Genomic DNA, 13738 nt, shown 5'->3' on the forward strand with positions numbered 1-13738 from the left:
TATACTATTCTTTATTTCAAGATTATAAGTTCACATTTTAATAATACTTACATATATATATATATATATTTTAGATGATCTAATAATATAAAAAATCTCTTAATTACATTGATGACAGTGTATATAACTTAAATTCATCCTAATATTATTAAGATATATATCTATGTGGTTTTTTTGGCAAATATCGAAGCATGTAGTAACATAATTAAGTAGTAGTTTACTCATATATACTCTAGTTAACTTATGGTTGGAAGAGAGTATGGTATAGTATGAATTATTAATAAGATATCAAAAGAACAAAAAGCAAAACAATTATGGGATAATCATTCCAATGGAAAGGTGTGGAGTCTTCACTTTCTTCAGTCCTCATCATATGTGTCATCATGCACCTTGTTTTGTGTTTTTGGCCAACCCTCCCCCTCACCCCTTTTCGACATAACAAAATTTATTTATATATTTTAAAAAAGAATAGTAGAGATTAAGACCCCCAAAAGAAAATTTTAACTTTTCACCGCCTCCCATAAAAATATTACTATAGTAACATTCAATTCCGACAATAAGCAGTTAAAAGACTGCAGTATATGAGAATGTGTGCGTGAGCCAACTAGAAAGAGAAAGATAGAGAGAGATCTGATATTTTCTCGTGTTATTTAGAGCACAACATTACTCAATCTGTGTTCATTATATTTCTCCTTTTGAGCTCTTCTCTTAATTCTTCCAAGAAATAGAGAGATCTAAATAATCAATCTTTCAAACTTCAGATTTAAGTCTCAATCCTTCGAACTTCAGCTATCTTTCTTCCTAAGGTTGGCATCATATAACCAAAAGGTATTTTTTTCATGTAGTTCAACTTTTTTTTTTTTTTTCCTCTTTTGCTCAAAGATCAGGTTAGCAAGCTAACCCTTTCAGTGAACTTATCTTTGTAGATTTAAAAAAATGACAGAAGAAGTGATCTCAAGTGGATTTACTCACAACTCAATTGAAGGATCCAATCCTCCCCCTCTCAAGAAAAAAAGAAATCTTCCAGGAAATCCAGGCAAGCTATATATCTCATATATATTTTCATCTTGACGTATTCACACTGTCATCTATGACCCTTTTTGTGCAAGTGTCTGTCTGTAGCATGGACGGAGCTGGGGTCTGGGGGGCAAGGGGTTCATCAGAATCCTCTACATCTGATTACTTTTTTATATTTTGAATCTATTCACTGAAAATTTTGGCTTTGCCGCTGGACTTTTGTAGCTTTACAAGCTATATCATCATGTATATTCATGAATATTCGCGTTTTTCTTTTTCCTTAATTCACTTAACTGAAGAAGTATACTAAAATATTATGCAATGATCATGACAGATCCTGAAGCAGAAGTGATTGCCTTGTCACCAAAGACACTGATGGCCACAAACAGATTCTTGTGTGAAATTTGTGGAAAAGGTTTTCAAAGGGATCAAAATCTTCAACTTCATAGAAGAGGACATAACCTTCCATGGAAGCTAAAGCAAAGGACTTCAAAAGAAGTGAGGAAGAGAGTCTACGTGTGCCCAGAAAAGACATGTGTTCACCATCACGCTTCAAGGGCTTTAGGAGATCTCACTGGGATCAAAAAACACTATTGTAGAAAACATGGGGAGAAGAAGTGGAAATGTGAGAAATGTTCTAAGAGATATGCTGTGCAATCGGATTGGAAAGCTCACTCTAAGACTTGTGGCACTAGGGAATATAGATGTGATTGTGGCACCATTTTCTCAAGGTAAATCAATTACGTAGTTGATTAATTGTCCTTATGCTTCTTATGGTATAACTTCTTTAAAGAAGACAAAATAGTTGCTTGTACTCACTACAAAGTCATTTTTTAGCTCCTTATCTTCTAAGTTTAATATCTTTCTTCACCTTGGTACTACAAGGATAGGATCCTATAGAGTAGTGCACCTTTTTTTATTTTTCTCTTCACATTCATAAAAAAGTCTTTATTTTGTTTTTCCTTGTTCGTTTTATTTGTGAATGTTTTGTTTCTAGCTTCGATATTCTAAGGTTAAAGTTTTTCTTCCTCATGATGCTAGGGTCCTAAGTTAAAGAGTAGTCTTCCCCTTTTTGGGTTTTCGCCCCTTTCAAGAAAAAAATGGGACCATTTCTCAATTTATGCATGTTATCGCTGCGAAGATGTTATGCTAATCTTGTCTGTATCGTTTTAATTTTATAGAAAATTGATCCCCACGTTCATATAATATCTTTATTTTCTTTTGGATTGAGCAGGCGAGATAGCTTTGTGACTCATCGGGCGTTCTGTGATGCATTGGCTGAGGAGACGGCTAGAGTTACTGCAGCGTCTAATATGCACAACCCAATGGCTGCAGGAAACAACATCAATTACCATTTCATCGGCGCGCCCTTAGGATCAAACATGGCGCAACATTTCTCTTCTCTTTTCAAGCCAGTTTCAACCAACAACAACGAAAACTCGGACCCAATGAGAAGAGATCAACTATCACTTTGGAATATGGGTGTAGCTCAAGAGCAAGAACAAATCGGTATCAATATCAATAATCTCCGCGAAATCCATCAGATCGGTCCCCTTCATCACACTTCACCAGCTCCAGCTCCAGCACCAGCTATTTATGAAACAAATGCCCTTCTTGCATCGCGTTATAATAACCATGTGAACTGGGATCAGTTGGTTGGGAGCAAAATTTCTTCACTTAACAATGCTGAACAACTATCAAACTCCTCATCTGCCAACATAAATGTCCCATCATTGTTCAGTAACCAACACCAAATTGCACCTTCTTCGACTGCAAGTATGTCAGCAACAGCTTTGCTCCAAAAAGCTGCTCAAATAGGAGCAACAACCACAACAACTGTAACTGATCCCTCGCTATTTATCCCGAACTTCGGGATGAATAATTGCAACAACAAGAACAATAACCAAATGCAAGAAGGAGATAATAACAAGTTTTGTGGATTTTATGTTAGTACTACAAATAACTCAATCAGTACTAGTCTTGGAAGTGATGTAGATCAGAGCTCATCAGTAAATGACTTCTCGGCCACTATGAACCAAATGCAGATGTATCCTCCTTCAAAGCGTCGTCACATACAAATTGAAGATAGTGTAAAAGGAGGAGGACAGACTAGGGATTTCTTGGGAGTTGGGGTACAATCTATCTGCCACCCTTCATCAATCAATGGATGGATATGATTCAAATGGGTATTTACTTTTTCTATTTTCCAGATTAAATATTCTGTCTAACCACCAACTCTTACAGTCTAGTGGTACCGATAAGAGTTGTGAGTTCAATTCTCACTGTTCCCTTTTCCTGTGTAATAATTTTTCCTTTTTAATATTGAAAAGCTAAAATGACAATAGAGTGTAGCTGGCCGGTTGGGTACGGAATTACTTTTGTTAGGAAGCGCTTTATTACATTTTAGACTTCCGACGCAAATCAGGATTTAGTCGGGTCCTGAGTACCGAACACCGGATGAAAACTAAACAAAAAAATATTGTAAATGGAGTTGGGTATTGAGGAAGGGGGGGGGGGGGGTTGTACTTGCTGGATATGGAGTCGCTTTTGTTGGGAAGCATTTCACCCCTAATATGAAATTTTTCGAATTTAGTCGGGCCCTAATGTGAATGTCAGGTGAAAAACTAAAAAGAGTAAAGTGGAGTTGGGTGTTGTGGTGGTGGGGGTGTGGGGGGGGGGGGGGGGCGGGGCGGGGCGGATTTTAGTATTTGCAAACTTTGCAGAGAAGAAAAGGTGGCAATTGAGTGCTTGAAGAAAGTTAAAAAGTTGATCTGTTGTATCAAAAGAGCTGAAGGAGGAGATCCATGCATATTCAGTTGAACCCTGAGATGTGTTCACTTTAAAAAATGGTTGCTTTAATTTATTTTTTTATAAAAGGGGGGTGCTTAGTGGGGGCAAAGTATGATAGCCCTTTTCAACTCCATTATTGCTAGCTTTCATATTTGTTCTAGTTGTTATCTTCTCAAACCGCTTTTGCAAGTTACTTATTAATATTTCAGAGGCAAAAAGCCTACAACAGCTTAAATAAGATTATGTAATTATCTTCTTAAGTACATTTATGCTTAATCGTGCAAAGTTGTTGCTTAGCAACTCTTGCTATATTCTTTTGTATACTTATAATTAATTGAGTTGCATGCAAGGAATAGAAGTTCATTAAAGTTTTCTTTGATCCCACTAAAAAACGATTGGAGCTTTTAATTTTAAGTTTTCTTTGTGCCTAATTTCTCCTGCATGATTATATAGATTTCTGTTTAATAAGGTCACTTTTGAAATTGTTAGGTGGACATAGTGGGTTTTATGTTGAGACGCAGTTCTAACATGACACTCATATATTAAACAGACTTCGGAAAATAAGCGCATTCTAGATTTCCTTCTTACCAAAGAAACTAAATTTGGAACGTCATTTTGGTAATTCTCTATAAGCCCGTCAACCGGTTTCCGTTAACCGGACCGGTAAACCGGAACCGGATGAACCGGTTAACCGTTTAATAAATATCGGTCCGGTTTCGATTTTTTTGGAACCGGTTAAACCGGTAAAACCGGTCGATTTTTTTTTTTTTTAAATGTAGCCGTTGGGCTGCTTAGTTGGACGTTGGCCAACGGTCCATTTGCAAAAATGGTCGTTGCCAAATGGTTCCAAACCCACATTTTGGCCCCCCCAACCCCCCAAACTTTTTTTTTAACACTTTAACCCATCCCCCACCCCTATATAAACCCCTCTCCATTTTCATTTTAATCCACACCAATTCACTCTTCTCTTTCTCTCAATCTCTCAATTATAGTTACTTTGCAACAATTAGCCACTTTAAATTTCTCTCAATTAAATATTATAAAGTCTTATTATAGTTTCAATTATTAATTTTGCAATTATAATATTGTTGGTGGAGTTGGTGATTTTGCAACAATCCGAAGTAGCTTTGGTGGATTTGCAATTCTAGCCGCCTTCACTTTGTTGGAAATTAGTCCGGCAATTTGGCACCTTCGTTCGAACTCTATCTTTATTTTTCGCAATTTAATTTACGCAATTTAATTTGTTGCAATTTATTTTCTTGTGATTTATTTGAGTGTGATTTAAATTAATTCTATTTAATAATGGCGAAGAGATTTAAACGTGGTGCCGATAATAGTGGTATTGTTAGGGGTGGGTTTAACGAGGAAACATTTGTGGAAGAAACACCTAATTTAGGTATTGATGTTGGTGAAAATAATCTACTTTTAGATCATGAGGCAATGCAACAACATTATACCGACACTTTTAATGAAATTGATGATGATGATGATGATGAAACACAAGCCCCCGAAAATAACATAGGAGATACAGGTCCTGCACAATCACATACACAAGATAAACCGCCTAGAACTCGTAAGCCAACCGCTAAAATTTGGAATTTTGTGACTAAGGATAAGGAAAGTCAAACAGCTAAATGTAACATATGTAAACAAGTATTTGCTTTTAGGCAAGGAATTGGTAAGGATGGTGGAACGGGTACACTAAATGGTCATATGAGAAAGAAACATATGGATGTTTGGGGAGAGCAAACAGGTTCAAATGTGGGGGGTATTCAAATGACGATAGACCCACGAATCGGTAAAATTTTTAAGTATGACAAGAAAAAAGAGCGTGTAGAAATAGCTAAAATGGTAGCTTATGATTGTTTACCATTTTCCTTTCCTTCGGGTTTGGGGTTTGTTACTTACATTCAACGTTGTTATAATCCGTTATTTGAGGGTATACCTAGAAGTACTTGTAGAGCGGATGTTATAGATTTGTATAAAAAATATAAATTTTATTTGCGTCATGTATTTAATTCTTTAAATTGTAATGTTTCTCTTACCGCTGATTTGGGTCTTGTCTTAACAAGTTAGATTTTTTTTGCTATTACATGTCATTGGGTTGATGATAATTGGGTTATGCAAAAAAGAATTATAGCTTGTTTATATGATGAAGGGAAAGGTTGTCACGATGGAAAAATTTTAGCGGATTCAATGTCTACTATTATGAGATTTTTTTACATTTATAGAAAAACACTTTGTATTGCTTTAGATAATGCTTCTAATAATACAAAGGCGATTGGTCTTTTAAAAAGAGAATTAAACCCTCCGCTAAAAAATATTTTTCATGTGAGATATAGTTGTCACATTTTAAACTTAATTGTTAAAGATGGTCTTGTGTGTTTTGAAGATTCTATTCAAAAAGTTAGAGAGGCGGTTGCGTTTCTTTTTTGTAATGCTAATAGGGGAAGACTGAGAGATTTTAAGAATTGTTGTGTGGAAAATAAACTTAGACCTAGGAAAATTCAAGTAGAAATTGAGACTAGGTGAAACTACACTTACATTATGCTACAACAAGCATATGAGTATAAAATTCTCATACAACAAGTTCACAACAAATATAATATTAATAATGATGATTGGTTAAATTTTACGGATTGGGAAGATGTTAGGGAATGTGTTGAACTCTTAGAAATTTTTTATAATGCAACTCTTGCTTTTTCTAAACAATTCTATCCCACAGTAACTGGAATTTTAGCCTACTTAGCGGAAATAGCTAGAGTTTTACAAGAGTATAAAAATAAACCCGGTTATCAAGCGGCTATTTTTGATATGACAACAAAATTTAAGAAGTATTTTTTTCCCATCCCAACTTTATTTATATTGAGTTCTCTTTTAAATCCTTGTTTGAAAATGTCTTATACTAAAGCATTGGTTAATCAAATTTATACATTTTTAGAAATTGAAGAGGGAGTTGAACTATCTTTAGCTGAAGCCGACCTCGCTATTGATGCCGAGTTTAGAAAAGTTTTTAGTCATTATTCTAATTTGGAAGAACATGCTACACCCGTTCCTGCACGCCCTACTACTTCTCAAAGTAGCAAAAAGGGCTTGTCGGGTATGTCGCATTTAAAAGTTTTACATTCACATCCAACTCCTTCTTGTAATGCAAACTTTGATGAATATCACTTTTATTTGATGCAGCCAAATGTGGATATCAAAGAACTAGATGATTTGGACGTCTTAGCATGGTGGAAGAAATACAAGGCAAGTCATCTGATACTCTCAAGAATGACCTTACTGTTCAAGTATCAACTGTGGCTTCGGAGAGTGCATTTAACCAAGGAAGACAACAAATTGGAGACTATAGACACTCATTACTGTTCAAGTATCAACTGTGGCTTCGGAGAGTGCATTTAACCAAGGAAGACAACAAATTGGAGACTATAGACACTCATTATCAGGATTTAACTTGCAAGTACTAGTGTGCATTCGCGATTGGATTAGATCGGAGCGACGCAACCAAAACTTAGAAGCGGTGGAAGGCGAAGAGGAAGAGATTGAAGATTTGATAGCAAGTGGAGCGGACCAAATGGAAGACTTTGAAGATAGCTCCATGGCCGAATATGATATGGGGGAAATTAACAAAATGATTGACAATTGGTGATTTTATTATTCTACTATTTCTTTGCAACTCATGTAATATTTGCAAGTTAAAAAAACTACAACTTGCAAATAAATGTTATCCAAGAATGAATAAAATATATGGCTCATTGAGCTTTCTTCTATTTACTTGTGTTCATATTTTTACTTATATTAAGTTAGGAATATACCTAAAATATACTAAGAATATACTTATAATATACATCTACTTAAATTAAAAACTAGAAAGTTATATACTTGAAAAATAACTAAAATATACTAAGAATATACTTATAATATAAATATACTTAATTTATAAAATACGAATTTATAAACTTAGAAAAAAATTAAGCTATAAATAACTTAAGTTATAATATATATAAGTATATATAGTATACACTAGTTATGTGAGGCCCGTGCTAAGCCCGGGCCCAAACTCAAGACATAAAAGTAGATATTTTAACTAAAGAAATATAATTTGTGTGAGTACAAGTGTACAACAACAACCACCATATACCCATTGTAGTCCCACAAGTGGGTAGTTATATGAAAGCAAAATTTTCATTCCACTCCTTTAATATTTTAACTTCCATTTTGATGAAATTATTTACTTCAAATCAAATGTGGAGCCATAATTTGACATTTATAACTTATGTATCCTAATTTTCTGAAGTTATTTAGTTCTAAATAAATAATCTATACATAGTTAATGAACTTTTAAGACAAATACATAATTTAACTTGTGCAGCGGATGGAGCTGCTCCTCTCTTAATTAGGGATTAGGGGTTCGAACATGGATATGGAAAAAATCTTTGGAGGAAGCGCTCCCCCCGAATAGGAGCGATACAGTGCGAATTATCTGGATTAATTGGGCTCAAATGCGGATATCGAGCACCAACCAGAAAACCAAAGAACATGAAAAATGAGGTAGGAGGTTCGATAGTTTTTCAAAAGTAGACCTTAAAAACGAAAAACAAAAAAATTGACTTAAATAAATAAGATTAGGACCTAAAAGTAATTAATTAAAAAGTTTTTAAAAAAATTGGAAATTATTGTGAGGACTACAAAAGTCCCTAGGTTCGATAGCTTTTGAAAAGTAGACCTTAAAAACAAAAAACAAAAAAATTGACTTAAATAAATAAGATTAGGACCTAAAAGTAATTAATTTTTTTTTAAAAAAAAGTTGAAAAATTATTGTGAGGACTACAAAAGTCCTCACATTTGCTCTTATATATAATAGTAATATAACTTAAACACACACACATATATATATATATATATATATAAGTTATAAGTCAATATAGTATACATATATGATATAACTTAAACACACACACACACACACACACACACACACATATATATATATATATATATATATATATATAACCTAAGTATATTGATATATATAAGTATAAGTATATTGATATATATAAGTATATTCTTAGTATATTTTAGGTATATGTAGTATAACTTAAGCATATAACTTAATATATATATATATATATATATATATATATATATATATATATATATACGTATATGATGTATTGCTGTTAGTCGTAAATATATAAAATTTATTTATAAAATTATATAACATATGTAAATATACCTACAATATACTAACAAATACTATAATATATATATACTAAACAAAAAAAGAAGAAGAGGTTTTGGACACTTTTGAACCGAACCGGTCTAGTTTCGATTATTTAACCGGTAAACCGGAACCGGTGGCCGGTTCCTGTTTTTAAACCCGAAACCGGCCGGTTTATTAACCGGTTACCGGTCCGGTCCGGTTCAAATCGGTTAACAGGTTTAATTCTCTAGGGTCAAAAGTATAACCAATTACATTTGTGTTAGAAAATATAACTAAGTAAATAAAAATATGACATTTAACTTGTACCTTAGTTAAGTTATTCACCCAATTCAACATAGTATGTCAAAATAGACTGTGGTTTCTCACCGCGCCTAATATACTAAAAACAACTTTCATGTGTCTGTCTATGAAAAAGAATCACACTTGCACGTGAAAGGGCATGTTTAACATATATAATTAAGAAAATAAAAAAATGTGTATTGTACTTTTTGTTGGAAAATTTTGCAAGCCTTTTTTAAGAAAATATTTCAATATAAGGACTAACACCGTCGTATATTGTTGGTTAACGTGTATTATATATGGTGAATACAAAGAGGGGGGGGGGGGGGGTTAAAGATTATATGGTGAATACTATTGCTTCAAACAGTCTCTATAGTTTCTGTACTTTTTATTTTGTGGTGATGACATGATTGAACAGAATCTAAAAGGGGGTTTGCAACCTCAAATAATTGGAACCAAAGATGTTATAGTTCATCAGCCACAAATTTATAAACACGACCAAATGTTCCAAAATTCAAAAACCTTATAATATGCTAGAGATTTGCCAAAGAGACAATTATTCAAAAGACAATATATATGGAGTGATGCTGGGAGGGGCTAAAAAGAAAGCTACTACTATATCATTGTGTTCATGTTTGCCTTTTGACTAGTGCTTGAGAAAAAAGAGAAAGTAGGGGAGGGGTGGGGTGGGGAGGTCTCAATCATCCACAAGGATGTGATATGACAAAAGAAAACTGCAAAGCCTGGGGTCTATACTCGTGCACAGAATCCTCATAGGTAACTTGCATGTTCATGTTCAAGAAGTTTCTTAGTGACTGAGGTTTTAGTTACCTGCCTTTTTCAGCTAAAAATATGGACAGTAATTTCTGATTGTTGCTGACAATTTGTTCAGAAATCTTCCTCTTATTTTGATGTTTTAGGCATCAAGGACTAGCTATGCCATATCTAAGTGTCGTCTAATATATGGTTTGAGGTCCGACTAATCCGAATTAACATTGAAAATCTACGTTGTACGGTCAAATGCTTCCTATTAAAGGCAACTTTATTAACATGACTCAAATACATACGAAACCTCTTTGTTAAGGATGGAGAGTTACTTACCCCATCACAAGCTTTGGTGGTTATTAGTTAAATTGAGGTGAAATTGACCATATCTAATTAACACCATCTTTTTTGTAGTACTTTTGGGGAAATTTGCACGATTGTGCTTATTCGGGGGTGGTCTTTAATTTTTGCTCCTCAAGGTGGTCTTTAATTTTTGCCCTTCGCTAGAACCCCTTGGTTTCAGGTTCTATGTCACATCCCAGTCCTGATAGGGCATGATGGGCACCCGACCCTTTACTTAGAGCCGAGCGAACCCGCTGGTTCTCGTTGTATTCATAATCTCACTCGACTCTTAAATCACGAAATGAAATGCATAATGAAAGCTTTAAAAAAAAACATTCTTTTCGTCTTTCTCAAATCAAGTAAAATCTGTAATCATATGAAATTTGTAACATCATGCATAATGATACATTGGCTTGCAGAGCCGCTTGCAAGACTGATATGCTATATACGTGACTTTGTCTGCAAAGTCTCTAACATAAATCAATATACCAAAACATAGATACTCTGACTCGGCAACACTACGGAAAGAAATGGAGCTCGTCAATCCAGCTGGAACATCTTCTAGCAATATCCTCTACTCATCTGTATACACCTGCGTGGCACGAAACGCAGCGACCATAAGAAGGGACGTCAGTACGAATAATGTACTGAGTATGTAAGGCATGAGTAACAACATAACATAGATATGGAAAGTAACAAGGAATAAGAAAGACAACCTGTACATCTGAATGTCTCGTAAGGCGGATGTCATGCATGCTTAGCCTTTAAAAAAAAACATTTTATACATATACATAGTACCATGCCCGACCATTAAGGCTCGGTGTCATATATATAGTATCATGCCCGGCCATTAAGGCTCGGTGTTATCATCATTAGCCCGCGTCCGGGGCAATATCATAACATGCCCACTGCAGTGGTGTGCACATCTAGGTGCCATGCCTGGCCGACTATAGCGCGGCCCGGTGTGAGAAAATACATACATATATATATAAAGCATGCATAAGAGCCCAATCAAAAGCCACAACTATATCGGAGTGACGTAAGGTCGGTAGCCTCCGATTATATTATGGATCAATTATCTTCGTTTATCCCACCTTGAAGGAACAAGGGCCATGAGGTGAGAATACCAACAATGAAGGAAATTAAGAAATTGCAAGGTAAGCTCAATCACCTCATAATAATATAAAGCTCATGTATATGGAAATCTCTATGAATACAAATCATCTCATAATAACATGAAATTCATATGCCTTGGAGCTTGGATAAATAAATCCCTCATAATCATCATCATGGTTATCATAAAAAAAATTATTCATCTTTGCCATCATAAAAACTTTAAGAGTCATGAATCTCTAACATTCTTGGAAATGAAAATTTTTATGGAATTCATGCATGGTTTGGTAGGAAAAGAATCATGCCTTTAGAAGCTCAATAACATCATAAAGATCACGAAATTCGTGGACTTCTAGAATTTGTGGAACCAATGATATTATGGGTATGACACAAAGGTTTATAACGAAAGGATCATGCCTTTAGAAAGAAAGGGACTAGCCTTAACATACCTGGAAGATAATTTCTCGACTTCCAACTTACTTCCTGTCTTGCAATTCACTTAAGATTATTCGTCGCCTCGTAATCTACATATATAACCATTCATATTATTGTTAGAATCATCATCATACGCTCGTCTTAAGCCCTTAATTAAAATCTTTTTTTTTTATTCTGTCGAAATTCGGGCAGCATCTCCCCTGTTTATATGCCTAGCCCGAAATCATAATATCAACAACCAATCAACAACAACAATACCAACATCATACAAGATAAATATATGTATTTCCATCCAAAATTCTATTCAACCCTCAATCCATAAGCCAACAACACCAACACAACAACTATAACTTTTATTCTTGCAATTATTCCTTAATCAATGTTGATAAAGAAAAGATTCAATAATTCATACCATATTTTTACTCAAGTAGCAAGATCTTCATGATTTACTTGTTCCCAAGCTAACTCCAACACCAAACAAAATTATAATCGCGTCTGCGCGTTGTCCGGACCTCGATTGATATTCCGTAGCTTGAATTTTTCTCAAGATCCTCACTTTTATGTGAGATTTAAGCCCTCTTTTCTTGCTGAAATTTCTGGAAAATTTTGGACAATTTTGATGATGAAAAATGGGGTTTTAACCCCTTTTATAGTAGCTAAGGTCGGCAGCACTGTAGCGGTACTGTAGCAGCCCTGTTTCTGCGTTGACAGCTCAGTTGGTAACGTTCATAATTCTCTACTCTGATGTCCTATTAATGAGAGGTTTGTTGCATTAGAAACTAGACTCGACGAACTTCATTTTAGGCTTTTGTTTCACCTTTAAACTCCTAATATACTAGGAGATATGCCCCTCCAAAGTTGACTAAAAACCTGCCCAACATTTCTCAAATTTTTCGTCTAACTTATTTTCTTCGATTTGCTTGATCTCGAAATCTTCCGGAACTCTCCATACACGATATTTATCTTTTATTATACTTGATAATGGACATGTTCTTGTGTTTCAAAATAGTCTTTCCCGTTTACGACTTACGAGATCGTAATTCATCCTTTACTTCATTGTTACATACTTCCCATGGCTTGTACCTTCCAAAACATCATGGGATGTCTCCGATAATCCATTACTACGGTGATGTACGTGTCATGATCATGCTCTGAAAGTGCGGGGTGTAACATTCTCCCCCCTTTAAAAACATTCGTCCTCGAATGTTGAGGTAGAGTTCACTCCGAGGTAGATATCAATGTTCTTACCTGTATTTGTCAGTAATTACTTTACTTACTTTCTCGTTTGAAACCGAATTTATCCAAATTACGCAGTCTATTCTTCTTCTTTTGAGGCCAAAACTTACACCCGTACTCAAGGTCGTCTCTTTTCTTATTATTTGTCTGTCTACTAACTCTCCATGCTTTATCGCTTTCATTGTCTCTTCAGCCTTCGTTGTTTACATTCTTGTATGCCCTTTCATCCCGTGCTTACCACATACTTTTATCCAATTTTGATCTCATCTTATTTTTATTTAGAAATTCTTGTTCTCTTCGATCTCCACGTATCTTTCTTACGTTTCACAGATGTCCCAAGCCTTTATCTCCTTGGAGTTGACTTATTCTTATTCTTACTTCCTTAAAGATAACCTCAAGGCTGATCACATTTAGCATCCTTTGCTTTTTATAGCAGTCGAATTTATCTTTGCGGTACTTTATCTTTCAACTAGTTTAACACCGAAATGTCTTGCTTAATTTCTCTTTCCTTCAATTGGACTTCTAGCACTTGGCTAA

At 34.8% G+C, this 13738-nt stretch overlaps 1 protein-coding gene and 1 non-coding gene across 3 annotated transcripts; one reads left to right on the forward strand and one right to left on the reverse strand.

Moving 5' to 3' along the window:
* Window positions 1-579: 579 nt before the first annotated feature.
* On the forward strand, window positions 580-3497 carry LOC132618604 (zinc finger protein MAGPIE-like). 2 transcript variants are annotated; one of them, XM_060333638.1, is made up of 4 exons: window positions 580-828; window positions 910-1036; window positions 1352-1748; window positions 2252-3497. In XM_060333638.1, exons 2-4 carry the CDS (start codon window positions 937-939, stop codon window positions 3192-3194), a joined length of 1440 nt encoding a protein of 479 aa, XP_060189621.1. In that variant the 5' UTR covers window positions 580-828; window positions 910-936; the 3' UTR covers window positions 3195-3497. The 2 variants fall into 2 exon arrangements, with proteins under 2 accessions (XP_060189621.1, XP_060189620.1); XM_060333637.1 differs by having other exon boundaries at window positions 581-828; window positions 927-1036.
* On the reverse strand, window positions 2113-2218 carry LOC132620539 (U6 spliceosomal RNA). The gene has a single exon (XR_009574985.1). It is a non-coding gene; the product is annotated as a U6 spliceosomal RNA (small nuclear RNA).
* Window positions 3498-13738: the final 10241 nt, after the last annotated feature.

This window comes from Lycium barbarum, chromosome 11 (assembly GCF_019175385.1).
Source record: "Lycium barbarum isolate Lr01 chromosome 11, ASM1917538v2, whole genome shotgun sequence".
NCBI classification, from domain to species: Eukaryota; Viridiplantae; Streptophyta; class Magnoliopsida; order Solanales; family Solanaceae; genus Lycium; species Lycium barbarum.

Excerpts from the sequence above, each read along its gene's own strand:
- LOC132618604 (XM_060333638.1), top strand. The coding sequence starts at position 937 with ATGACAGAAGAAGTGATCTCAAGTGGATTTACTCACAACTCAATTGAA. Across the intron at positions 1,037-1,351 it reads AAATCTTCCAGGAAATCCAG|ATCCTGAAGCAGAAGTGATT; the intron begins GCAAGCTATATA and ends TGATCATGACAG. Across the intron at positions 1,749-2,251 it reads TGTGGCACCATTTTCTCAAG|GCGAGATAGCTTTGTGACTC; the intron begins GTAAATCAATTA and ends TGGATTGAGCAG.